This window comes from Ornithorhynchus anatinus, chromosome 19 (genome assembly GCF_004115215.2).
Source record: "Ornithorhynchus anatinus isolate Pmale09 chromosome 19, mOrnAna1.pri.v4, whole genome shotgun sequence".
NCBI classification, from domain to species: domain Eukaryota; kingdom Metazoa; phylum Chordata; class Mammalia; order Monotremata; family Ornithorhynchidae; genus Ornithorhynchus; species Ornithorhynchus anatinus.
The window spans coordinates 12,112,428-12,138,038 of NC_041746.1; the positions used below are offsets into that span (position 1 = coordinate 12,112,428).

General features: G+C 42.9%; 1 protein-coding gene and 2 long non-coding RNA genes across 3 annotated transcripts in view; 2 read left to right on the top strand and 1 right to left on the bottom strand.

Annotated features, from left to right (window-relative positions):
- Nucleotides 1–16,620, bottom strand: part of PPP2R5A (protein phosphatase 2 regulatory subunit B'alpha) — a 60,242-nt gene extending 43,622 nt beyond the window's left edge. The window contains exon 1 of the mRNA XM_007672343.3: nt 16,001–16,620. Coding sequence (XP_007670533.2) covers nt 16,001–16,172 — 172 coding nt within the window. The 5' untranslated portion in view covers nt 16,173–16,620. The remainder of the gene's footprint in view (nt 1–16,000) is intronic.
- On the top strand, nt 992–4,902 carry LOC103171276. Its single transcript, XR_486694.3, has 2 exons — nt 992–1,206; nt 4,603–4,902. It is a non-coding gene; the product is annotated as an uncharacterized LOC103171276 (long non-coding RNA).
- Nucleotides 16,621–17,180: 560 nt separating the features above from the next.
- The window catches only part of LOC114805717, a 72,606-nt gene continuing 64,175 nt past the window's right edge, over nt 17,181–25,611 (top strand). Inside the window, exons 1-3 of the long non-coding RNA XR_003753739.1 lie at nt 17,181–17,281; nt 18,037–18,092; nt 22,665–22,923. This is a non-coding gene — a long non-coding RNA (uncharacterized LOC114805717). The remainder of the gene's footprint in view (nt 17,282–18,036; nt 18,093–22,664; nt 22,924–25,611) is intronic.

Genomic DNA, 25,611 nt, shown 5'->3' on the forward strand with positions numbered 1-25,611 from the left:
GATTGGACAGCATCTGCCCGTTCTTAAGGGATTCCTTAAATTTTAAAAGGCAAGAACCTTTAACCTAACATTACAAATGCTGGCTTTAATGGAGGATTGGTGGATTACCAATAATAAAGACTCCTGATAAAAAATTAGTTTGACTTCTAAATCTACCAAATTACGATTAAATTTGGGATCTATGAGCACTTAGAAAATATACCCTGGAGTAGAGACAGTATGCTTTAAAGGGAAATCATGCCTCCTCCCTGTCTTTGACGGCATTAAGGAGCATATGGATAAAAGGCATCCTGAAGATATGGCAACACCATGATCCACTTCTAGTCATAACCTCTAAAAAGCACAAAAAGCACCAAAGCACTGGCATAGCCATGATGGACTCTGAGCTGTCATGACTTGAGAAAGAGAACTTGGGCTAATTGTCAAGTTCCTTCAAATTACTGGTCATAGTTTACCCCCTCATGGAATGGTGTTATGGCTGCTGAGTGTGCCCATTTCATTTGGGCATTGGCAGTGACTGTCCCACATAGCTTTTTGATTTAGATGCACACCCTTGTTCCCTTCAGGGGGGCTCTGACAAGACCTGAGAGTTCCCAATCAGAGTGGAAAAGACCCAAAAAGATTGGCTTCCTGACCTATTAGCTCTCTGAGACAGCTCTCCCCGATGCTCAAAATTAAAAGTTGGCATCTTGGATGGCCACCACAATATAAGAAACAGATAACACAGCTGAAAAGGAACAAAGAAGGACATTCACAATGGCCAGATGAATGGCTTAATTGTAACCTCTATAAGGGCAAGGATAGTATCTTCTAAGTCTAATGCACTTTATTGTACTCTCCCAAACGTTTAGTACCATGCTCGGCTCACAGTAGTTGGTGTTCAATTACAACTACTAATTGCTTCCGTGTGAGGATAAGAACTCTTCAATATGGAACACTGAAATATGACTAATCTTGATGGTAACAATGGGTGAGGGTAGGAAGAATTGTTGTTCATCAAACCTCACAGCACCAGAACTAGGGGACATTCAGTGAACCTTCAAGGCTAAAGATAAACAAAAGGAAACATTTCTTCAATCAGCTCTGAACATATGGAATTTGTTACCCTAAGAAGTTGCTCAGGCAGGAAGTGCCGGGATAAACTGAAGGGATATTAGAGGTAAAAGCTAGAAGATGTTCAAACAATTTGCCTGAATGTCAGAGAAGGTAAACGCCATACTATTAGTCCAAATATCATTTGGTGTTACTGCTTAAGACTGGGCTGGATAAGCCATTGATCTAACCCAGTTAGTTATGAGTTACATTTTTTTATTATGCTCTCAAGACCAGTTCGGCCATAACATGTATTTTTATCCACATTTTAGAATGCGCTAGGGAATCAAGGATCGTTCTTGAGACAATATGAACATATTGTACTCTCCCAGGTGTGTAGTATAGTGCTCTGCCCATATTAAGCGCTCAATAAATATGACTGACTGATGCCTACACTATCTGTACCTTGTTTATCAGAAGACATTGCTTGCATGCATATGTGCAGTATCAGAATGAATACTACAGCATGTTTTCTTTCATGTACAGTTTTGTGAGAATTCAACCCTCATGTTACAGGAAAACTGGGTGTTTAATGCCATCTGGCTCTAAATCGCTTATGCAAAGGATTCAAATATAACAAAAAAATTCAGAATGAGCTGTATATAGAAGAGTGACATTGCTGCTACCCTAAAGGAGACAAAGTGCAGACACAGAGACAGGGTGTTTTGCCACCTTAGAAGATGATAAATTTTCCCATTTCTATTTATACTGTTCCCACATCTTCAAATCTCTTGGCTGTGGAGAAGTATAAATTGGAGGGATGGAGAACTGGGAAAAGAGAAGGAAGATGGAATTTTGGGGATTAAAGAGTTGGGAAATGAGCCAAGGAAATGGAGGAAGAAAGCAAATTTCCTAGAGTTCTGCCCCAAAAGCCTCATTCCTGGGGATACAGGGACAATATCTCCTAAGGGGTGAGCCTGGGGAACCTAGTTTCTCTTGAACTAGCAGTCAAAATAGCATTTAAGAGAGGATTACCATCATAGGACATAGAAGTGAATATTTCCTACTTCAATCTCTGCAATTAGGGGGAAAAAATAAAACTTTTAGCCAACCTGCAGGTCTTCTGGGGGTCAGAGGCAGAGGACTTAATATGGAACATGACCATAAACGGCAGATAACTGGTCCCTAACAAATGCAAAAACAAGCATAAAATTGTAAACCAAATTCCCTTATTTGGTTTATATCTTCTGAAGATTCAATTACATGCATACCGTCACTTTTTAATTAGAGCCTTCTCAGGGTTAACAACCAAGACAGACCTGCTACTATCATTAAAATACTATATAAAAAGTCCTAAAATCCCCAGGGAAATTGGGCTTCTCTATTCGTTTAAGGAATTTGCAATTTGAGGTTTAAAAGAACATCTGATTTGGTATATTTACCAAGAAGAAAAACTTTGTTTCTAAATTATTCCAATCTGTTCTTGCCCTTATTTCTTAAACCACTGTGCTGGTGACAACTGATTCTAATGGGATAATGTGTCTACCAACTCTATTATATTGTACTCTCCCTAGGGTTTAGTCCCTCAGACTATAAACTCCTTGAGGGCAGAGATCTGGTCTATTAATTCTATTGTACTATCACAAGCTTAGCTCAATGCTCTGCAGAGAGTAAATGCTCAGTGAATAGCACTGATTGACACCATATACCCTTTCCCTCCCGCCACATCAACCCCACCCTCTGCTCAGTGCATCAGGACTTGCAACACAATTTCTGTGTATGTCCTGTTATTTTAACATAGGATGACTTGAGCTGCATTTCTAAAAGCACACTCAGTCAAGCACAAAAGTAAGTCATTGTTGGAAGCATCAGAAAGGCATGCTGAATTCACACTGCACAGCAAGACTATCCAAACCAATTTGCCTGTATCCACCTCATCGCCTAGTACAGGACTTGGCGCATAGTAAGCGCTTAAATATCACAATTATTATTATGAGATCAAATGGGAAACTTGCAGAGCCTCAAGCAAAAAAAAGCTTAAAGAATGCACATTATGATTCATCTAGGTATTCTACTGTATACTGTTATTGCCACATTTTTAGATTTCTGCTTAGCCATACACTGCATGCTCTAACAGGCAAATTCGTATTTTCTCTAATGTACAAATGTTTTCTGTGTTCAAAGATGATTCTTGAGACAGATGCTAACCACATGTTTGATGTGGTTTAAAAACCCAACTGGAGGCCTAATATCCTTTACACTGGGTCTCCTGCTGCTGACTCCCTACGGGCCAAAGTTTTGCGTCTTGCTTCTTTACCTATATCTGCCAATCAATGGTATTTGTTGAGCAGTTCCAGTGTGCAGAGCACTGTGCTAAGCACTCAAGGGAGAACAATACAACAGAGTTGGTAACTACCTTCCCTGCCCACAGCAAGCTTATTGCCTAGAGTACATAGGATTACCTGGCCACCCCCTAGCTCAGACAAAAAAACCTACTAATTGAAAGTACTTTTTCTGGCACCATCACATCAGTGTGCCTAAACCTTTGGAGCAGAGCCTCAGCTATGGCCCCATGTCTGCCCCTTGGGCAGTGCAGCTGAGAAAGCTCTGGCTCAATAAACAGTGGCAAAGGAGAGCTTACCTAGGTGATACAGTGGGTGGAGCCCCCAGACTGAAAACCTTCCAACCTTCATGGCTTGAGCCATAAACCTCTGGCTTGGGTGTATTAACTGCCCAGGCAGCCATCCAAACCACGCACAGGAAGAGTACGCTCAATTCACAATAAAATGAGCTGCACCCATTCACTCTAAAAGTATACCTTATATACTTGTACTGTCTCTCCAAAACTGTAAGCTCCTTGAAGACGATGACTATTTTTTTCCCCTCCTTGCATCTTTCCATGGCACCTACCAGGTACACAATAAATGTCGTTGCCTGAATATTCACCACTTCAGTCAAGGATTCTTAAATTTGTAAATTTGTAAAATTTCTCCTTTTCATTGTTTAAGCACAGAATGGGAGTTACCCAATCTTCCACGATTGTTAGAATGCATACTCCACTTCGGAGTGAGATCTATACAGCCCGAGAATAATGATGTGCCCAAGACAACTTCAAAAGGCATTGGTTTATCCCTAATTTAGAGTATTTTAAAGCTGAATGCTGGAAAATAGAAATTTAGCAGACTACTGAATTCCAAATTCCACCTCATCTATAATTTTGGGATACTAAGTATATTGTACAACTGAATGCTCTTGCTTAGGATCAAAACAGATGTATAAATCTTAAAAAAAAATTCCAGAAAAGTACCTTTAAAAATCATTAAGAATGCATCTTAGGTTTTTATATCCTTACTGTGAATTGCATTTATATGAACACATAAGTGGTAAGTGGTGGATTTTAAAATCACACAATAGTATTTTTATGGCATCTCAAAAAAAAGCCCTGCATAACCACTAGTGGGTAGTAAAAACAGGATGCAGAAGTACTTTGCAATTCATTTTAATTTTTAATACATTTAATATATTGTCAATATTAACCACTTTTATATTTTACTTATGTTTTAACATTAGGAAGTCCAGCAATGGTTTATCTATATTCATACCAAAAGGAAAAGAAAAGGCTGCCTGGTTGCATAGCACCTGAACAAAGCTTATTTCTTTGACCAAAGGAGAGAAATGCAGGAGAAAGTTCAGTTGAAAACCTTTTCTTCAGTGTGAGTTGCTCAACTCATTTTACTTTTAGTGTTCTCTATATGAAATCATAAACTTCACATCTTTGGGGTAAGAGTCATTTGGCTTGTTCCTTAGGAGATAAAGTCAATAAAGAAAATACCCAATTTTGCCATTCAAAATTCAGGGGCAACAACAAAAGCAACTTTGTCCTGTTTCTTCTTAGCCAGCTCCCGGGGAAGAGATTTAAATGGACTCTGAATAAAGACCAACTTTTGGGAATAACAAGACAAGGATAGTCCTAACCGTAAACCCACAAGATATCAAAAGAGAGACGGAGACAAAGAGAATGTTAGACCTTTAAAAGGCTGATTTTAGCCCCTGAGCAGCTTGATACAGGCAGCATTTTACTACACAGAAACAGAATCCAGCTGCTCAAGTTTCAGTCTGCCACCGTAAGGGAAGAGAAAATTTGTGCAACATTTAACTAGCTGTGACCATTCACCCACCTCTCTTAACTAATCAGTTTTAAAATTCAGTAAAACTGAGACAAATGTAGTGAGTAGCAGTTTTCTCCCAATTTTCAAAGAAGCCCACTTTTAAAAAATGCACATTCTATAATTCAACAAATCACGGCCTATACTTCTACTTAAAAACAGGCAGAAGATAACTAAAAATGAGAATACTTGCAACTAACTGCACCGTTCCACCAGGAGGAGTTTGCTTCCAAGAAATCCCTGATTAGCCTAGAACAGCCACGTGAACCTACCAAACTCAGCAATAACCAGTTTCAAGATGATAGGGAACTGCACAACAAATTGGTTTTTAGACAGCATACGCTGTTCAGAATTGTTAGACCTCATATTTCTTACACGCTCCAAAAATGTACATTAAATATGAAGCTATTTCCTTCACAGAATGGAGTTCAAAAGATACACATAATGAGTAGGCTTCAAACTGCTTATTAGTCAGTATCCTGCTTAGACAAGTAAAGCCCATTTTGCATAAACCTAGCCTGTCATGTAAAACTCTCAGAGGAAAGAATTCCAATTCCCTTCTGTTACATAATACTGCACTACAGTGATTATGTATTTTCTTTGCTCCTTTTCTGTTCTCCCTTGTATGAAAAACACTGCATCTTAATTTAGAAATTACTGCAAACAACTCATGTATTGCTTTCTGAAGCCATAACATTTTATATATACATAAGTAGATATTGGGTACTCAAATCTACAATACACATGTTTTTCTTTTAAAAAGGCTACCCAGGAGCTTTTCTAAATAAGGTCTCAACAACTAATTGCCACTTTCCCCAAATATAGAGGTTCTGCATGAGTCAGACTAATTTTAAACCAAATATTACTCTTTATTAAACTATTGCATTCCATAAACCGGCAGGTCATTTTTATTAACAAAAAAATACTACTTAATGCAGGATCACTGGGTCTTTCCAATGTTTCCTGTTTTTGGACTTGGACCCTGAACCCAGTCTGTGTGTGGTTTAGCTGAGGCTGGATGTGTTGGACATGGAAGGTACTGGAGAGGGGAAGAGACTCACCTGGTTTTTAGACCAAGGTTCAGTATGGGGAAGGTGCAGTGGTAAAAAAAAAACAAACCAAACAAAAAAAACCCACCCAGAGTCAGGGCGTTAACTGATCCTTTTCACGTACATAATCCAACCTCACAGCATTTACATACATGCTTATAAATTTTATATTCTGGATGATTTGTTTATGTCAGTCTCCCCCTCTAGATTGTGAGCTCATTGTGGGCAGGGAATGTGTCTGTCTGCTGTTATACTGTACTCTCCCCAGCACTCAGTACAGTGCTCTGCACACAGTAAGCACTTAACCAATACGATTGACTGAGACCTTATATTAGCAGAAATAGCATGAGAAAAGTTGGTGGGTAAAGAGCTGAATCCAAAAATTGAATAGGTAAAAGTACCTTCTTATTCCAATATGGGATGGTAGCAGTATATTGGCACAGCTAAGAAAATCATTAAACTCCCAAAATAACATTAAGATAAGAGTTGTAACTTTTATTTACAGAATTACAGGTACTAGTTCCAAAAGCTCCAATAGACCAGGAACAGCTGGTCTTTCATATATCAGACTCACAAACTTTGAACACTGTGAATTTGTAATCCTGAATTGTGATGTTCCAGTTTAGAAAGATGATGCAGGGAACTTTCAGCATCATCTACGATGCTACTTATTGAGCATTTACTGTGTGAGGAGCACTATACTGAAGTGGTTGGGAGTGCAATATAACGAAGTTGGAAGATCTGTTCCCTGCCTACAAGCTTACAGTCCAGAGGGAGAGAAAGACATTAATATAAATCATTTAGAATATATAATTTATCAGTATGTACATAAGTGCTGTGGGGCTGGATCATGTACGTGAAAAGGAACAGGGCTGACCCACTGCACCCCATACAGAACCTTGGACTTTAGTGAGGTGAGTCTCTTCCCTTCTCCAACACCTTCAATGTCCAATACCTTCAGTCTCAACCAAATCACCGCCTGGGTGCAGAGCACTGTATTAAGCGCTGGGAGAGAATACAGAGGTGGGAATTGGACATAGTTTCTGTCCCTTGAGGGCTCACAACCTAGTGAGCCCCCAACTGCCTACCAACTAGTTAGATGAGCCAACACAGACTCTTATGAATGGAGCTTGCTCATACCTATGGGAAGCAGAGTAAAATTCAATAGGTGAGGCTCACTTCGATTAGGTTTCTGAATCCTCCAGGGATTATCAAAAGCCTGCTAGCTGCCTGCCATCTGGGAAAGCTGATAAAGAGATTGACTAGTAGGGGTTGAAGAAGGAGGCATATATTGGGCAGTGACATCAAAGGTGACGGTCCTTAGACTCTGAGGCCCTAGGATAGGAGGCCAGGGACCATGGGTCTGAGTCCCACCTCTCATATTCTTTCCCAAGGGCTTAATATAGTGCTCTAACACACAGGAAGTGCTTAATAAATACTACTGACAGAGGGGACAGGAGGGTTTCACAGGGAAGAATCAATAATACAGTAAGTTTGACACAAGGCTTCTATTTTGAATAAAAATCAAATCAGTGTCTGAACTAAGTACACCAAAATATTGCAAGTATAATTATTAATTTACATTATTCACTGAGCTAAGTGGCATAACTAACTAGCCTTTTACTCATTAAGTACTAAACACTGAAGTAAATATGAGTTAATCGGATCAGAAAGTCCCTTTCACCCACAAGGTTTGCAGTCTAAAGGGCAGGAAGAGCAGGTATCTTATTCCCATTTTACAGCAGAGGAAGCTGAAGTCCATAGAGATTAAATGACTTGCTCACAATGACAGTATGCCGGGGCAGAGCTGACGCTAAAATCCAGGTCCCCTGCAGCCTCCAATAAACTATCTGGGTCTGAAGATACTGTCATTTTACATGCATCCTGTACACCATTCTTGTGGGAAGCCTAACAAAGTAAGAAAGGGTCAGGTATTTGGCAGATAAGTAAACTAAAATTCAGAGTTTCAAACTTACTCAAGACAACAATGAGCCGTTACTGGGAACAGTAAGAAAAATCAATTCTTCTAAGGCCACAAGGTTTCAATGAATACATATTTGCTTACTGTCTTTCAAAAATGTGCAACTCAACTTTTATTGTGTCAGACAAAAAAAAATCAATGTAGCCATTGCTTTAAGTAGGGCACGCAGTTAAATTTGTGCTCCGTCAGAGAACGGCTTGCATTTTTTTGCTAAAAGATAGCAAATGTAAAGCAACTGAGGTCACCAACTGAAACAGTCAAGGCAGCAGTGAGAGAGGGTTTTCGCATTTTTAAATACTCTTTGAGATGCTGTATTTTTAAAATTCTGCATGATACTTCCTAGAGAACACTGCATGTCAAGTTTCAAAGTGCAATTTTATGTCATAATACTGGCAAACTGACAGGAGAGATCAGCAAAACAAACAATTCAGCTTACCCTACATTGTTCTTTTTTCTGAACCCTGAAAAAAAAGTCACATTATAATTGGGCAGTAATACGGCCCATGAGCAGCAGTTTGTCTCCCTGGACTAACTTTATTAAGCATTTATAAAATCAATATGGAGTAAGAAACAGAGCTATGAATATGGAAAGAGAGAAATTAAACTCAAAAAGACAAAAAAAAAAAGGACTTGGCTTCTTCAGGCAAAGAGTTCATGCAAAAATTCAATTTTTTGAAAGTTAGCTAACTCCTGAGAAATAGGCAATACATTTTTTAATTTGTATGATACATTTTCCAAGTACCTAGTGCATAAAGTGCTTTACACACAGTATGTCAGAAATAAATCATAAAACCACTAAGTCTTCTAGTGATATGAAACATCACTTTTATCTACCCATATGAAATTATTTTAGTACTATTTGTAAGAAAAAAGTTGCAGGGTGGTGGAAGGGAAGAGAGTTGCATTATAGGCTTTTTCCCCCCCTTTTCTTCAGTGGGAGTTTTTTAGGGTACAGAGAAAAAAACAGATTTTCTGCAAAGCCTCTGGGAAGTTAAGCTTGCAGTGATGACAATCTTTCAAGTGTAGACCAAACCTGTGAGCATCACACCATAACAGGAGGCCTTAAAGATGAAAGGCATAAAATAGGTAGGTATTCTCCAACACATGAAATGACCTTTCATCCTGGCCAAACCCGGGGGAAAATATATAAGCATACCTGGTAAACCAAAAATTTTAGTATTTCCTTTGCCATGGCATTCACAGAGGTTTAGATGTAGTTTTTATGTTGGTCAGTTTTAAAAAAAACAAAAACAAAAACAAATACAAGAAAAGAAAATCCCCCTATTACTAAGTTAGAAAAGATACTCTCCAGGCATGTGTGTTTTCTGGCTTTACTGGTAGATTCCCTGAAGGATTAAGGAATCACGGAAGTGGAAGATGACAAAAAAAAAAATCATCTGATCCAGAGCTTACAGGAAGGTGAATGCTTAGGCATCCAATGCAAGATAGTTAACTATTCAGCTTTAAAAGTTGTCCAAGGACGAAGTTCTTTAGAAAATAATTTATACTGTGTGTATAGCTTCTTAAACATGTTATCATTTGAGAGGTAAAACTTACAAATGTTACTCCCATTGTGGTACAGTATTTAAAATCTCGAGCTCAGATTCACTACAGACACTTATGAAAACTAATCTATCCTGCATCATTTTCTATCTTCCTCACTTCCAAGGAAATCTGCCCCCTAAAATAACCTTTAGGCTTCACAATTTCTGTTGAGGACATGAAATAGCTTCTAATTCTTGGCCTGAAAAGGAAAACGCCTCCTCCAGAAAACCATCAAACCTTGTTTTGTAACAAATTCAAATAAACCAAGGGATCATACTGCACTGCTGGATAAAAAAAAAAAAATCAGTGTGCCTTATTTTTATAGTCTGGTGCCAAATTTCAGAATCTGAATCTTTTACGTTACTACAGCATGGATGTTAGTTCTGAGAAAGTGGACCACACGCATCAGAAGTTTCTTACCAACAGCCATCCTGTTTCTAAAGGTGGGGTGAGTTTCAGCCCAGTAAAATTTAGGGAAGAAGCAGCAGGGGGCTCTTTTAAACCTGAGGGGCCCTGCAGAGTTGGGAAGTAGGAACAGACTGGCAGAGCCAAACTGCCCCTTGGCCGTGGCTCTGGACAACTATCTCTGACCATCTCCTCCATTGCAGCTGCTTCTTATTAACTATAACAATATTCTGGTATCAACTATGCTATTTTAGAAGCCCAAAAGCTCATAAAAACTTGTAAGTCATTTTTTATATCTTTTCACATAAGTACACTCTAGACTGCTGTCAATAACAGCTTACAAGAACAGACATTTGAAAGCTTACAGACTGGGTTACAAACATATCAGAAGACCTTTGTATATATTTTACTTACACTGAACAGTAAAGTTAATTGAAAACAAAGAGCAATGTTAACAACACACCCCAGGGTTTTTTTTCCATCAAATTTGGCTACAAGTAGTATGAAATGGGGGAGTAAAAGTGCTTTTCAAACAGGAAACTGCAATAAAAATAAAAGGGAGTTTTTCCCACTAATATAAACACAGTCCAAGAATGATTTCCCTGTTTCCCTCGCTGAATTTTCAGAGATTATTCTGCATCATATAGGTTTGGCACAATCCTAATGAGGCCTAGTAGATTTTCATGCCAAATGGCGGAACCCCTCGACAGCTGTCCCCTTTAAGGTGATCAAATATTTAATAACAATTCAGTAATAGGCTTGAAACTTAAAGCTAACATTAAAAGCCCACAGCCAACTCAACCTTGAATTTCTGAATTGAGATATCAATCATTTGTTAAATGTGCATTTTAAAATTATCTTTGAAGCTAGGTTTACAGATAACTAAGTTCATGGTGCTTTATCCTTCCCCTGATATTAGAAAAAAGGGAACAAAAAAAAGGGTATGAATACAGCCTTAAGTATAAAAAGCCCTTTTTACCAATATAGAAAGTCACATTTGGGTAAATATAAACGAGAAGTATTTGGAGTCACTGCCAGAGACAGAGGAATGTTTTTCCAACTTAAAAAAAAACCACCTGGAAAGCAAGTAAAAAAAATCTGAATCGTTCAAAAAAATGATAACTGGTAATAACCTGTCACACATCTGAATTTTTCCTATTGATTAAACCCAAAATTTATAGTTTAAAGCCCCACAACACCTAGGCACATATCCCTATACTCTCCCATTTCCCCTATCACCTATGTAATGTTTGTCTCCCTCTCTAGGTGAGTAAACTTCTAGTGGGTCTACTATAGTGTTCTTTTCCAAGCATCTAGTACAGTGTTCTGAACACAGTAAGCACTCAATAATTGACTGACCAGTAATGATACTTGATGGTAAACTCAATTTGGATATAGAATGTGTCTACCAACTGTCATATTGTTATACTCTACTCTCCCAAGCGCTTAAGTGCGCAATAAATAAGATTGATTGATTTAAATACAAAAGATCATGATACTTAGTTTCCAAACAAGTACTGATGACTCTTCTAAAAAAAAAAAAAAAGTCTAAAGAGTGATCTTTTCAACTTGGTTGTTGGATCACCAGACAAAACACCGTGGGAAGTGCAGCTTCGTTTGTTGGTTTCATTAAACCTACAATCTTCAAAACCACCAAATGCTGATAAGCTGTTTCGTACTACTGCACCTTTCCCCATCCCTCCCCCTACCATGAAGCACAGGAACTAAAACCATATAAACCTATCTTAGTCTTGAAACAAAAGGTTAAAATTGAGGGCTTTTTTTTTTTTTATAACCAGGCCTTGAAGAAAAGGTAATAATCAACCTGCTGATGATGATGTCTTTTCTCAACTCCTTTGGATTTCTACCCTTTCTGTAGTATTTCAGTAAAAATGTCTTTAAAAGTCTTCAGCTGTGGAAGCTTAGCTTACCCACTAGCTATAAATAATTCTATTAAAAGTGTGCTTTTAAAAGTAATCTGGCAGAAATAATTTCAGGAGGGAATTCATGTTTAGATGCTTTCCATGTAACAGTCTGAATGTACAGTGTGAATTCTTACACTTCCACAACACGTGTTTTTCAAATGAAATTTGGAAAGCCTGCAACAGCAGCATTGGAGAATGTTCTTTCTACAATGTTCGTCTAGGTGCAGAGTGAGAAGCAGTTGTGCAAAATGCATTCAAAGCAGGAGACAAGAAAGGGTGGAGAACTGCAATGCAAATTTTCCTTAACACAGGTTTCCACAGAAACTATAATGTTGGGGTTGCAAAGAACTGACCGTTTTTCCTCGTTTTCTGGTTCCACTAAATCTCTCATGTCTGAACAACTCTATGCCACTGCCTGGATGGCACTAATCCAGCAAGGTAAGAGAAAAAAAAGTAAAAATCAAATCAACTAGAAGTTAATTTGGTATTTCCCAGAAGTGCGTACAACTCCGAATAGTAAATATTATTTCTAAAACTGTTTTACAGAGGGTATGAGAGCATCACTGGATGGAACCGCCCACCCCAAATGGGAGTCAGAAATCTACAACAGGTCTGCCGCAAGAAAGGTCTGGAAAAGGAGGGCTCAGTTTTTAAATTAAGATATTCCACGCTTTATCTTGAGGTATTCACCTCATTTTTAACTGCCTTTGCAGATGATCCTTAAAATAACTGCTCATGCATTTTGATCAATGCAGCACTCAAAAAACGAGAAGATATTTTAGCTAGCCTATAACTGAAACCAGATTGCTTAATAAAATCTGATTGCTTTACCCAGTTGACTGAACTAGTTGAAGAAGCCCTGCAACTTCAGATTATCAACTGTGTCCAAAGCAACGAATGCCAGAGGTGGAGCTCAAATAGCCAAATACGCTACCTAAAGTGAAAATTCAAAATTTACAAAGGATAAGAGTAAGTGTAATTAGCAGAAAGAATAAACAAAAATAGAAACAGATAAGCAAAACAGCATCAGGATGAGGCAAGGAGCCGTTTTATCAAAGGTAATTTCCTATGTCAAACAAAATAACCCAACATTTGTGGCAATGGGGCAAATGACACTCACTTCCCCAACCCGGAATTCAATTTTGATCTGATCTACGAGTTCAGGTCCTGTAGGTCCAACCCAGAACCCAAGTGATCCTCAGTCAGGAGGACCCCCAAGAGGCTGAGTGGTCCTTTCACCAGTGTTTCCTCAAATAGTTCCAAATCTTAAAATCTGTTAGACTAAGGAGGATACAAAACCAAAAGCAGACCACCAAGGATGCGCTGGAATCGTATGAGCATTTAAAAGTTAGGGGGATGGAAGGCGCATTTGCCACATTACAATGCATTCCTCTCTACAAAGATTTTCCGAGATGGAGACGAAAAGGCACCCCAAATCTTAACACCTGCTTCAGAAAGAAACTGAACTAAGCATGTTTTTAAGTTGACAAGTAATGTTGTCACTTCAAACATCGAATTTCAAGAAGCCTATAAACTCAAAAAGAAATCTTCTATTTTTTTTAGATGAAATGCTTGCCCTTTGATACAGTTCAAACTATTTGTCCCTAGGAGAACGATTTAACATCCTCACATACCTCGCACTTATAAAACGCACTGCCTAACCGACTGAGAACACCCAAACACCTCAATGCACGTGTATACTTTCATTCATTCATGCAATCGCATTTACTGAGCGCTTACTATGTGCAGAACACTGTAGTAAGCGCTTGGAATGTACAATTCGGCAACAGAGAGAGACATTCCCTGCCCAACAACAGGCTCACAGTCTAAACGGGGAAGACAGATAACAAAAAAAGGCACCTTGTGGGCAGGGATCAAGTCTACCAATTCTGTTGTACTGTACTTTCCCAAGGGCTTAGTGGTGTGCTCCACAAACAGTATGCGCTCAATAAAAATAATCGATGGAATTTATTGGGCACTTACTGGGTGCAGAGCACTGTATTACAATACAACAGAGTTGGCAGATATATTCCCTACCCAGGAGGGAAATAAACACCACTGACTGACTGAATATACTTTTAAAATAAACGGTGCTGCGCTGTTTACATTTACATATTTATATTCAATTTTTTATACACAGCAATGAAACTTAAACCTTCCTTGACAATCTTAACTACTGCTTTGCAATTAAATGTGTCTAATGATGAAGTTTACAAGAAGAATAAGTACTTCATGATTTGGCCATCAACCAGTCAGGACCGTGGCCAACATCTGAATAATAATTTACCACGTGAGAGCAACCACCAGGCCGAAAAATCCTTACAGAATCTTGGGGAGTACGAGATGGAATTTCACAAGTAATTAAACTAGAACCCAGGAAAATAAGTCATTCAAAAATCCCTTCAATCTAGGAGGGGGAAACGATAAGGCCAAATGAGTGCCAAACTCCTCTGCACAGCATTAGCCAAGAATCTTGACCTGAATTAGTGTGAAAGCTTCAGGATGTCCTGGACTCGTTGCCTGTCGTTAAAATAAAAAACAAAACGAGATCCCCTCCCTCTAATAATTTACACGGACTTCAAGTCTTCCTCCTCCTCTTCTTTTTTTAAACTGGCTCTAAAAGTACTGGCGGAGGAGGGATAATAAGGTTTCCAGAATTTAAGAGAAACATTTAAGCGGCATGAGAAGCAGAATGGCCAAGTGGCCAGAGGCCGGGCTGGGGAATCAGAGGACGTGGGTTCTAATCCAGTCTCCGCCACTTGTCTGCTGTGTGACCCCGGGCGAGTCGCTTCACTTCTCTGGGCCTCAGTGACCTCCTCTGTAAAATGGGGATGAAGACGGTGAACCCCACGTGGGACAACCTGATTTCCGGCGCTTAGAACAGTGCCGGGCACATAGTAAGCGCTTAACAAGTATCATTATCATTTAATCCAAATGATCCCGGCATGGAGTCTGATGTGAAATCACTGCTGAGGTTAATCCCCTGAGGGGCGGGCAACTCTGAGCCGCGCCGGACCCCCGTTGTTTACGGTAGGATGCCTCTGCCAACATGGCCCCGAAGAGCCATGGTGGGAAGGAGTGGGGGGGAGAAGGGGACTCTGTGTCTTGCCCGTAAAAGGGTGAAGGCCGGACGAGGCAGAGGACAACGGGCGAAGGACCCGAGGCGAAGCTCAGGAGGACGAAGCTCCAAGTCGGCAGGGGAGTCGGGAACTGCAGCCCCCGAAGCGAAGAGCTTCTATCTGTTGCCGATTTGTCCATTCCAAGCGCTTAGTACAGTGCTCTGCACATAGTAAGCGCTCAGTAAATACTGTTGAATGAATTTATGTGATGTTTGGGGGTTTCCCCCCGCCCCCCGGAAGGGGGAAAGGCGAATCCCACAGGTGATCTGCAGGGAAGAAAAGAGGAATCGAGAGGCAAGGCTCCATTCATTCCGGGGAGCGGCTCCACGAGGACCCACCGCCCGGCCTGGCCACGGGGAGGGGGAATGGGAATTGGAAGGGGAGGCCTGGGAGGCGGCTTCGAGGAACGGAGGGAGGAAGGCCAGGGGGAAAAGGAGGCGGGGAACTGAACCTAAAAGCGAGGGAAGGGTCCAGGGCAAAAAAGGGCTGCCGCTCCCAAGGAGCTTGGGGTGGCAAAATGAAAACGGGGGAGGGGAAAAACGCCGCTTTCTCCCGCCTCCTCCCTCCAAACTCCAAGGAGGGAAGGGCCGAGGGGAGGGGGGTTACATTCAGTCGCACTGATTGAGCGCTTCCTCTGGGCAGAACACTGGGCTAAGCGCTTGCAATGTCCAGTTGGGCAGCACTAGAGAGCGGGCTCATTGACGGGGTCGCGGTGTGATCGGGGGAGAGGGACGGCGGAGCCAAAGAGAAGGAAAGAAAAGCAAGGCGGCACCGTCACCTTTGAGCTGGGGAAGGGGATGCAACTCCGCCTGGCTGCTCTGGCTGCGGAACTGCGACGAGCCCTGAGAGCGCTTCTGCCGCTGCGCCTTGCGCACCGATTTCCGGGTGAAGCCGTCCACTTTCTCCGAGGCCGAGATGGCGCCCGCCGCCGCCGCCGCCGCCGCCGACATCGCCTTGGCCGTGCCGGAGCCCTGTCGGCTCCCACGGCGGCCGCCGCCGCTCCCCAGGAAGGACTGGACGGGACGGGACGGGACGGGGCGGACGGGAGAAGGGGGAGGAAACCCCTCCTCTCCCACCGGGGGCAAAGGGGAACTCCCGCCGCCGCCCCTTCTTCAGGGCCGCATCTCCGCCCCCGCAGCCGCCTCCGACGGGAGGAGGGAAGTTTGGCCTCGACCGGCGTTGAAGGGGAGGCCCGGCGGCCGAGAGCCGGGCGGCCCGCGCGCTGGCCCTCGCCTCAGCTCCCGCCGCCGCGGCCTCCGCTCCCCTTGGCCGGAGCCTCCCCGGCCGCCGCCATCCCGAGGCTCCTCGTCCCCGTTCGGGCCGTTAGCGGCGGGACCGGCTCAGCGCCCGAGGCTCATCTCCCGCCGCTGCCGGCGTCTCCTCAGCCCGGACCCCCCGCCCCGACCCTTCCAACTTGAGCGGCAGCCCGAACGAGGAGTTGGCGGCGGGGGAGGCGGCGCCGAGCCGCGAGCGCCGCCGGGCGCCTCCGCCAATCCCAAGCCCCAGCGGCCCGAAGGGGGCGGGGCCGGACCACCTCGGCCGCCCAATTAGGAGGCGCGGCCTGCCGGGGGGGAGAGACGGACGTCGGAGGCGGCCAATAGGAAGGCGATCCGGGTGGGGCGCCCCCTGGCGTTTGGGGCCGTCGGAGAGCGAACGGGGCGGGGGTCGAGGAGGCGCCCTTGATTGACAGCCAAATGACCCCCGGGACGGGGGGGGGGGGGGGGCGCAGGCCCGACCCGCCGCCGAGTCGCGGCTCCCAGGGTTGGTTAAGCGCTTATTATGTGCCGAGCACTGTTCTAAGCGCTGGGGGAGATACCAGGAAATGAGGTTGTCCCCCGTGGGGCTCCCAGTCTTCATCCCCGTTTTACAGAGGAGGGAACTGAGGCCCGGAGGAGTGAAGTGACTTGCCCAAGGTCACGCAGCTGACTAGTGGCACAGTCGGGATTCGAACCCATGACCTGCGACTCCCAAGCCCGGGCTCCACTGAGCCACGCTGCTTCTCTACTGAACCGTTGGCCCACGATGAAGGAGTCGGCTCAGCTCGTCTCCCCCCGGCCTGGTCTGTGGCTTTTGACCCTCAGCTGCCCACCCTGGGGGGGAGGGCTACTTTGTGGAGAAGTGGGGTCCCCCCGCCCCGTCTCCGTGTCCCACTTTTACCTCAAGAAAGGCATTCATTCATTCAATAGTATTTATTGAGCGCTTACTATGTGCAGAGCACTGTACTAAGCGCTTGGAATGCACAGATCGGCAACAGGTAGAGACAGTCCCTGCCCATTGACGGGCTTGCAGTCTAATCGGGCGAGACAGACAAAAACGATAGCAATAAATAGAATCGAGGGGCTGTACATCTCATTAAAACAATAGCAATAAATAGAATCAAGGTGATGTACATCTCATTAACAAAATAAATAGGGTAATAAAAAATATATACAAATGAGCAGGCGAGCACAATGCTGAGGGGAGGGGGAGAGGGGGTAAGGCAAGAAGTTTCTGAGGAAAATGTGATGGGCTGGGTCCCTCTTTCCCCATTCATTCAATCATTCAGTAGTATTTTTTGAGCGCTTGCTCTGTGCAGAGCACTGTACTAAGCACCTGGAATGTCCAATTAGGCAACAGACAGAGACCATCCCTGCACCATGAGGGGCTCCCAGTGTAATCCCATGCCTCTTGTCTATCGGGGACAAGGGCGTGAAGTTCTGCATGTGCCACAGTGTGATCTTAAATTCATTTTTTTGCATTCCTATGCTTTCACCCACTGCCTCCAACCCTTTGGGGACTGACCCCCTTTCAACTCTTATCGAAATACATTGGAAGCGGGAGTCTAAATCGGCAATAGTCTGCAAACTAGATCCGGGCAACATAAAGGCAAGGTAAGGCATTTCCCTTTTTTTATGAGTCCTTTTGCTGGTCCAACCCAGAAAAGGGGACTTCTGGAAAATCATAGTAACCCCTGCTCCTGATTTCCTGGATTCACAGTGTGGATTTTGAAGGTTTGGTTGTTGTTCTTTTTTCCATCGTACACCTTCACTCTCTACAGATGTCACTTCATGTCATATCCCTTCTGACCTAGGGGTTGTGTGGTGATGAGACTTCATCATCCAGAAAGTATGGCCTCACTCGAACTACAGGGACTGGTAGGGTGTGGAGTCAATATCACAGCTCTTGGGGAGACCGGATTCCCCGATGAAAGATGACAGGAGGCAACAGGATCAGGATGCACCTTGTTTTGGAGGGGTCTTCTTGGGGGTGAGGGGAGAGGGTCAGATAATAGACATTTGCAGAGATGGAGCCTTCCAAATCCACCTAGAACTCGGCTGATGCTGTGCTAGTCTCCAAAACAGCCACCCCTGGCTGGGTATGCTCTGCTCTGATGTTCTTCCCCTTGACGCTGTTTATTGCCATTGTTCTTGTCTGTCCGTCTCCCCCGATTAGACTGTAAGCCCGTCAAACGGCAGGGACTGTCTCTATCTGTTGCCGACTTGTTCATCCCAAGCGCTTAGTACAGTGCTCTGCACATAGTAAGCGCTCAATAAATACTATTGAATGAATGAATGAATGAATCCTTTCCACTCTGGTTTGTCAAACTGTGAGGAAAACTGTCTTATTTTTCTTGCTATTGTTGCGTGCTTTTCCCCCAGTTTTAGCAAGAAAGTGGAAAATAGCCCTGCTTTCCACCCTCTCTAAAATATGAATAATAATTGTGATATTTGTTAAGTGCTTACTATGTTCCAAGCACTGTATTAAAGGCTGAGGTAGATACAAGAGTTATCAGGTCAAGCACAATCCCTGCCCTATATAAGGGCTCAGAGTCTCAGTAGGGAGAACAGATAATGACTCCCCATTTTATAGGTGGGTAAACCAAGGTACAGAGAAGTTAAGTGACTTTTCCCAGGTCACACAGCAGGTAAGTGGCAGGGTCAGGATAAGAGCCCAGGTCTTCTGACTCTCAGGCCCAGGCTCTTCCCACTAGGCCAAACTGCTTCACCCTACACTTATAACTAGCCACTCTGAGGAACAAAACCATGGCTTTGGGTGGGAACACACTGGTTTCTGCTGCTGTTGAGGTCTCAGAGATATCCAGATCTGTGACAACAGACTACACCCGGGCTTCCTATCAACTGTCACAGTGTTTGCTGCTAGACACAGGGATCAGGCAAAACAGTGTGGTTGTCTCAGCACAAATCACCACCACCTTGCAAAAACAATTCAAGCGACTCCTTATATTCTGCTACTCCCCCTAATTGAAATATATTTTAATAATGTCTGTTATATTGCTATATTGAACTCTCCCAAGTACTTAGTACAGTGCTCTGCACACAGTAAGCGCTGAAAAAATACGATCGACAATTGACTGACTAATGTCTATAGCCAAGTAGATTGTTAGCTCCTCAAGGGCAGGAATTATGCCTTCCAACTCTACAGTACTTTCCCAAGTGCTTAGTACAGTGTCCTGTGCTCAGTAAATGCCATTAATTGATTGTTTTGCTGGTGGTAGGATATAGCTTTCCCTTCCTAACCGTGAGTCTGAGCAATGTTTACCTGAATGGCCAAATGCAAGAAAAACTGTATTTTCATGGGCAAAGTGTGCAAGTATGGTACTTCTCACACTATTCTCAAACACACAGGTGCAGTTTCAGCACCCAACAGTGTCATCTTCAAAGTGAGGCAACTCTGTAATAAAGTGAAGGGAATTGTTTGAAAGCTCATATTTTAGGCCCATAGAATTTGAGGCAGAGAGTTGTCTTTAGTTTCAATTGCAAATAGAATTTCGCCTGATTGTCTTCTTGTTTATTTGAAGATACTATTTATGCATCACCTTTGCTCCTACAGTAATCTAGACTGATGCATAAATAGTATAGGTGATTCATAAATAGTATGCATCACCTTTGCTCCTACAGTAATCTAGACTGATGCATAAATAGTATAGGTGATTCATAAATAGTATCTGCAAATAAACAAGAAGAGAATCAGGCAAAATTATATTTGCAATTGAAACTAAAGACAACTCTCTGCCTCAAATTCTATGGGCCTAAAATATGAGCTTTCAAACAATTCCCTTCACTTTATCTCCAGCAACATAAGACCTATAAGCACCAAACATTCACTGTTGAATTTGTTTAAGGTTCCAACTCTGTTAACTAGCGTCAACTATAACACTGTGTCTTGTATGCAATAACCCGTCTGTCAGTCTTTCTATGTGTTGCCTGATCACTTTGCTACTGAAAAGCCCTAAACAGGGGGAATATTCAGGACTTGGGGATTATTTGAGGATTTGTTTAATTATGCATTAAGCACAATAAATTCTGTTGCAGAAATGGGATCACTTGATAGTAAAAACTTGCCTCACATACCTTTAGCGAAACTATTTTTCTTCTTCCCATTCTTAAGTGGAGGACAAAGGAATTCTCACTCTCTCTTTTAAGACACACACATACAGACACACCTCCCTCCCCCCACTAGCCCAAGGAGATGGCAGAGACACTCAGACATAATAGCATCCATCGGGACATGAACCTTGGTGGAATATTGTCTTTGATCCTCTTGAATGGAAAAGTGGGGGTGTTTATTGAGCGCTTACTGTACACAGAGCACTGTATTAAGTAAGTGGGAGAGTACAATAGGGTTAGTAGACATGAATGCCTAAACAAACAAGTGTCTGCAACAAGTGGGGGAACTAGACACTTAAATTTTAGATAGGAAGAAATAATTTAGTATATAAAATATGTGCATAAGTACTGAGGGGTTTGTGAGTGGTTAGGTGTCACAGAAGAGCTGAAATGGCAGCTGGGGAGAAAAGGGATTAATCCAGGAAGGCCTCCTGAAGGAGATATGATTTCAGGAGGGTTTCGAAGATAGGGAAAGCTGTGAGGTGTTAGATATCATCCTCTGTGGTATTTATTGAGCACTTACTATGTTCAGGGCACTGTACTGAGTGCATGGGAGAGTACAATACAACAGAGTTTACAGACATATTCCCTGCCTGCAATGAGTTTACAGTCTAGAGGATGTGATTCAGTTTAGATATGAAGGGGAGAGGGAGTTCCAGTCAAAGTGGGGGAAGGGGAGGGCAAGAACAAGGGGTCAGCAACAGAAAATAAGGCATAATGAGGCACACGGTTGGTTTGAGTGGAAGGAAGAGGGCAAGCTGGTGTGTAATTGGACAAGAGAGTGGATAAGGAGGATGGAGAGCTGATTGAAAGGCAATGGTCAGTAGTTTCTACATGAAACAAAGAGGAATGAACAACCATGGGAGCTTTTTTGAGGAGCAGAGAGCCTCCTGCCCTTCCTTCCTCCATTTCCTTTTATCCCTTCTTTCTCAGTTTCCTGGCTATCCTCTCCTCCCAGAACCAGAACATCTTACCTATAGTACACTCTAAATTTCTGACTTCCAGAGTAGAGGGCTATTTCATGATCATCATTACCCCCACCCCACCTTCAGGATTCTCCCCGTGACCCCAGGGCTCCTGCAAGGAAGGCTGAGTCTCTGACCTAATGCAGCAGGTCAGGAGGGATGAGCCTGCGCAGACTCCCTTCCCTAACTGCCCCATGCTTCCTGCCTATTTTCTACTTTGTGATAGTCTTTTCTGACCTGCGTCGGTTACAGCAACTCACCAGTGAACCTGGGAATGTAACCAAATGCAGCTCAAATGAGTCATCGAACAGTACTGGCACATGAGCCTACAGCGGGGATTCTTCAAGTACATAATGCTGAGTTCAGCTAAAGAGCTGAGCCCAGGCCCAGAAATCATCTCCCTCCACAGTGCTGCTTGATGAAAAATTGGAACATTTGGATTGTTTTCACTATTTAAATAACGTGTGATTGCAGACAAAGTATAGGAATAGAATCTTAGCTTCTTAGGGGCGGGGGAAGGTATACTTTTTCATTTGTTCAAGCAAGTTGAAGTTAACTCCTTGTTCATGTGATCAGAGAGCACTGAGTTCAGCATGATGGGCCAAACAGTAGAGCCTTAGTCTTGGACAGAATTTCAAGGTTCGACCCCCAGTGTCTCATGGAAATTGCCGGTCCAAGGTATGACCCAAACACAAAAGGAATAGGAAGATTCAGAGTGCAGCTAAGTTTTTTAAAACGTTCTGGTGTGGCAGACGTAGGCTTTTAAAGTAGCTGGGTTACGCCCACTGCCGGGGAGCACAGAGACCGTTCTACTCGAGGGAAAGAGAGTGTGATTGAAATAGTCTTCATTTTGGCTTATCTCTCCCCAAGGCTATAAGGCAAAAATAAAGAAAAACATTTGAATATGAAATGCCCTTCTCTCCTTTCCCTAGCCTCCCTGCCTATTAGTGTCTGGCCTTGTAAATAGGGCCAGAGGTGAAAGTAAGTCACTACCATCCAGACTGCTGCACCATGTGAGTGCCTATGTGGTTGTTCCGATATGAATTATTTCATTGTGGACTTTTTTTTTGTCCCCTCATTATTTCTTCAGCTCCAAGATTCCCTCCACTGCAAGGCGTTTGGGGCACGGGAGCTGCACTGGCGTGGAGCTGGCAGGAAAGTCGTCTTATGCTCCTGCTGCTTCAGCTCTTTGGGCCTGTAGGCTGTGGTCCCCTCGTCCGGCCGAGGAATCTGTGGAGCTCCCATCATCGTCAGCCAGCTGCTAGAGAAGACTGGGGCGATTCTGCCACCTCCCACCCCCAACCCAACACCCACTCGCCAACAGCACCTTTAAATGCCTGGCTGTTCTGGTAAGAAATCACATCTCCTCCAGGAGACTTTCCCTGATCAATCTCTCATCTCCCCAGTTAGGGTTACTGCCACGTCAGCACCTCCACATCACCCCCACCCAGGTAGCACTGATGTATTTATCTTTATAAATTGACACTTCCCTGTTCTTGAAAGCAGCAGGGTGAATAACTAAAGAACAGGATGATGCCTACCTGATCCGGCTGTAACAGTCACCTTGTTAGAGAAGGTAAATACCATAATAATAATTTTGGTGCCTGTCTCCCCCGCTAGGTCGTAAGCTTCTTTAGGGCAGGAATCGTGTCTGTTGGCTCTTTCGTACTCACTCAAGTGCTCAGTACAGCGTTCTGCACAGAGTAAGAGCTCAATAAGTGCAATTGCTTAATTGAGTGATTCCTCTTTCTTTGTAACTCTCCAACTTGCTCTGCACATTGTGGGTGTTTAGTGAATTCTTTTGCCTGAGTGGCAGCACTCGAAGTGTGTGGGTGATACTCTTCCTCTTGCCAGGGCACAGCATTAGTAGTTGAAGAAGCTCTATTTTGGTTCCATGGATCATATTTGGATTGGCCCAGTTTAACATCTTTGCACGTCCTGGCTTATTGGCCCTTGCTAGAGGGCATAGCTATTTCATGTGCCAAAATTAAGCTCTCCTTTTCCTCAGTCTCCTTTGGGTTAACTTAACAGCTTATTCATGGCTCCCATACTGTGTTCAGATGAGTTTCTTATCTTGGAACCTATTTTCAGTGCTGTAAATTAATCTTTCATAAAGATCTGTGGGGGCCAGAGGCAGCTTCCATTAATTAGGAACATAAATTTTTTTCCAGTTACTTTCCAAATGCATAAGAAAAAGGTGGGTGATTGGGAGTGCAACTATCCACTCTTCGACTTCAATAAACCTCTCTCTTTATCTAATGAGAGAAATCCTGGAATCCTCATGGGTCTCTGAATTCTTCATTCCTGAAAGCTAAGTTATGTGTTTGCATGGTGACATATAAGTCCACTGTGCTTAACATCTGGTGGGAGCCATATAACAAGCAGAATCAAGGAATGCAGAGCCAGAGGGTCAGCTCAATAGCTGCCAATTGAGGTAATCTTGATAAACGTATAAAGTAATAGCAAGTCCTTTTCGATATCTGACCATTACAGCTGGGCAGTTTTACCGACAGATAGGTTCTTGTTTGGAGAGGAAAGAAGTTGCATGCTGAACATAAATTGGGAAGCTGTTCTAGGAGGGAGAAGAGAACAGAAGGAGCCTCATTTAACCCATTTAAAGCCTACATATAATGTGTTAGACAATAGAGTTCACTCATTTGCAGCATGTATTTTGTGCTACAGAACTTAGGGGCACTTTGAAAAGAAAGACCTAAATCCCCAATTTTATGGAATACTTGAAAAATTTGGCTGAAATGAAAACTTTTTCCTTTACTATTATTTCATAGCTTTTAAATAAAGGATTCTTTGGTAAAGTTTTGGGTGAAGCAGTATCCCATACACCTTAAGATAGAGGTTGGGACAGAATCAGTCAGTCAATCAGTGTAATTTATTCAGTGCTTACTGTGTGTAGAGCACTGTGCTAAGCACTTGGGAGACTACACTAAAGCAGGAATAGCAGACATATTCCCTGCCCATAATGAGCTTCAGTCTAGAGGGAAATACAAATTTTCATCTTGAACATGAGGAGAGAAAAGAGGTCAAGTATTTTAGGGGGAAATTAACTAATCAACCAAAAAATCCACACTTTTGTTTTTTTCTGCCCCAACTGGAAATACTCAGATCTTTTCAGAGATGGTTAAGCAGCATGGTCTAGTGGAAGGAGCACAGACCTGAGAGTCGGAGGTCCTGGGTTCTAATTCTGATCCTGCCACTTAAGATGGGGATTCCATACCTGTTCTCCCCACCCGTTAGACTGCCTGCCCCATGTGGGATGGGGACCGTGTCCAACCTGCTTATTTTGTATCCACCCCAGTTTTAGTACAGTTATTAGCACAGAGTAAACCCTTAACAAATACTATTATTACTACTACTATTATTATTATTATTATTTCTAGGAGTCTAGTTTTAAGAGATGTGGGGGTGATCTTCCCCCACTGCCCCTGTAAAGTAGGATTGTGCGACTCTGGTTATTTCCGAAAACAAGCTTTCTCACCTTGAAATTGATACCTGCAGCATGTGAAATACATTTATGTCTTGTATACTAGGTGTTGCTTCCCTCCCCACCTACTTGCTTGTTGCTCACACTGGGTCAGCAGAAACATGGCTGGCAGGGATGAGAGAGTGAGGTTGAGGCTGTACAAACCTTCAACGTCTGTTCTTCCTCCCATTTAGACTCTGAGCCCCTTGTAGGACTGGGACTGTGGCCAATCTGATTCTCATGTCTATCGCAGAGCTTAGTACAGTGCTTGGCACACAGTAGTAAGCCCTTAAAAATACCTACATCATCATTATGAAGACACAGAGGGATTTCTAGGATAAAAACAAGGAAAACACAATTCCTCAGAAACCTTGGGGGTGGGGGGGCAGAGCGGAGGGAATAATGGTCTGTGTCAGCAGAAGCGAAAGTGATTGAAGAGAAAAGACCATTTGGCTTGGCTAGAGAAATGTTTAGTGCCTTTAGCAAGAGCAGTTTCATTAGTGCCTTCAAGGAGACAAAAGCCAAATTGGTTGTGGGTTAAATTATACCATTTTTAGTC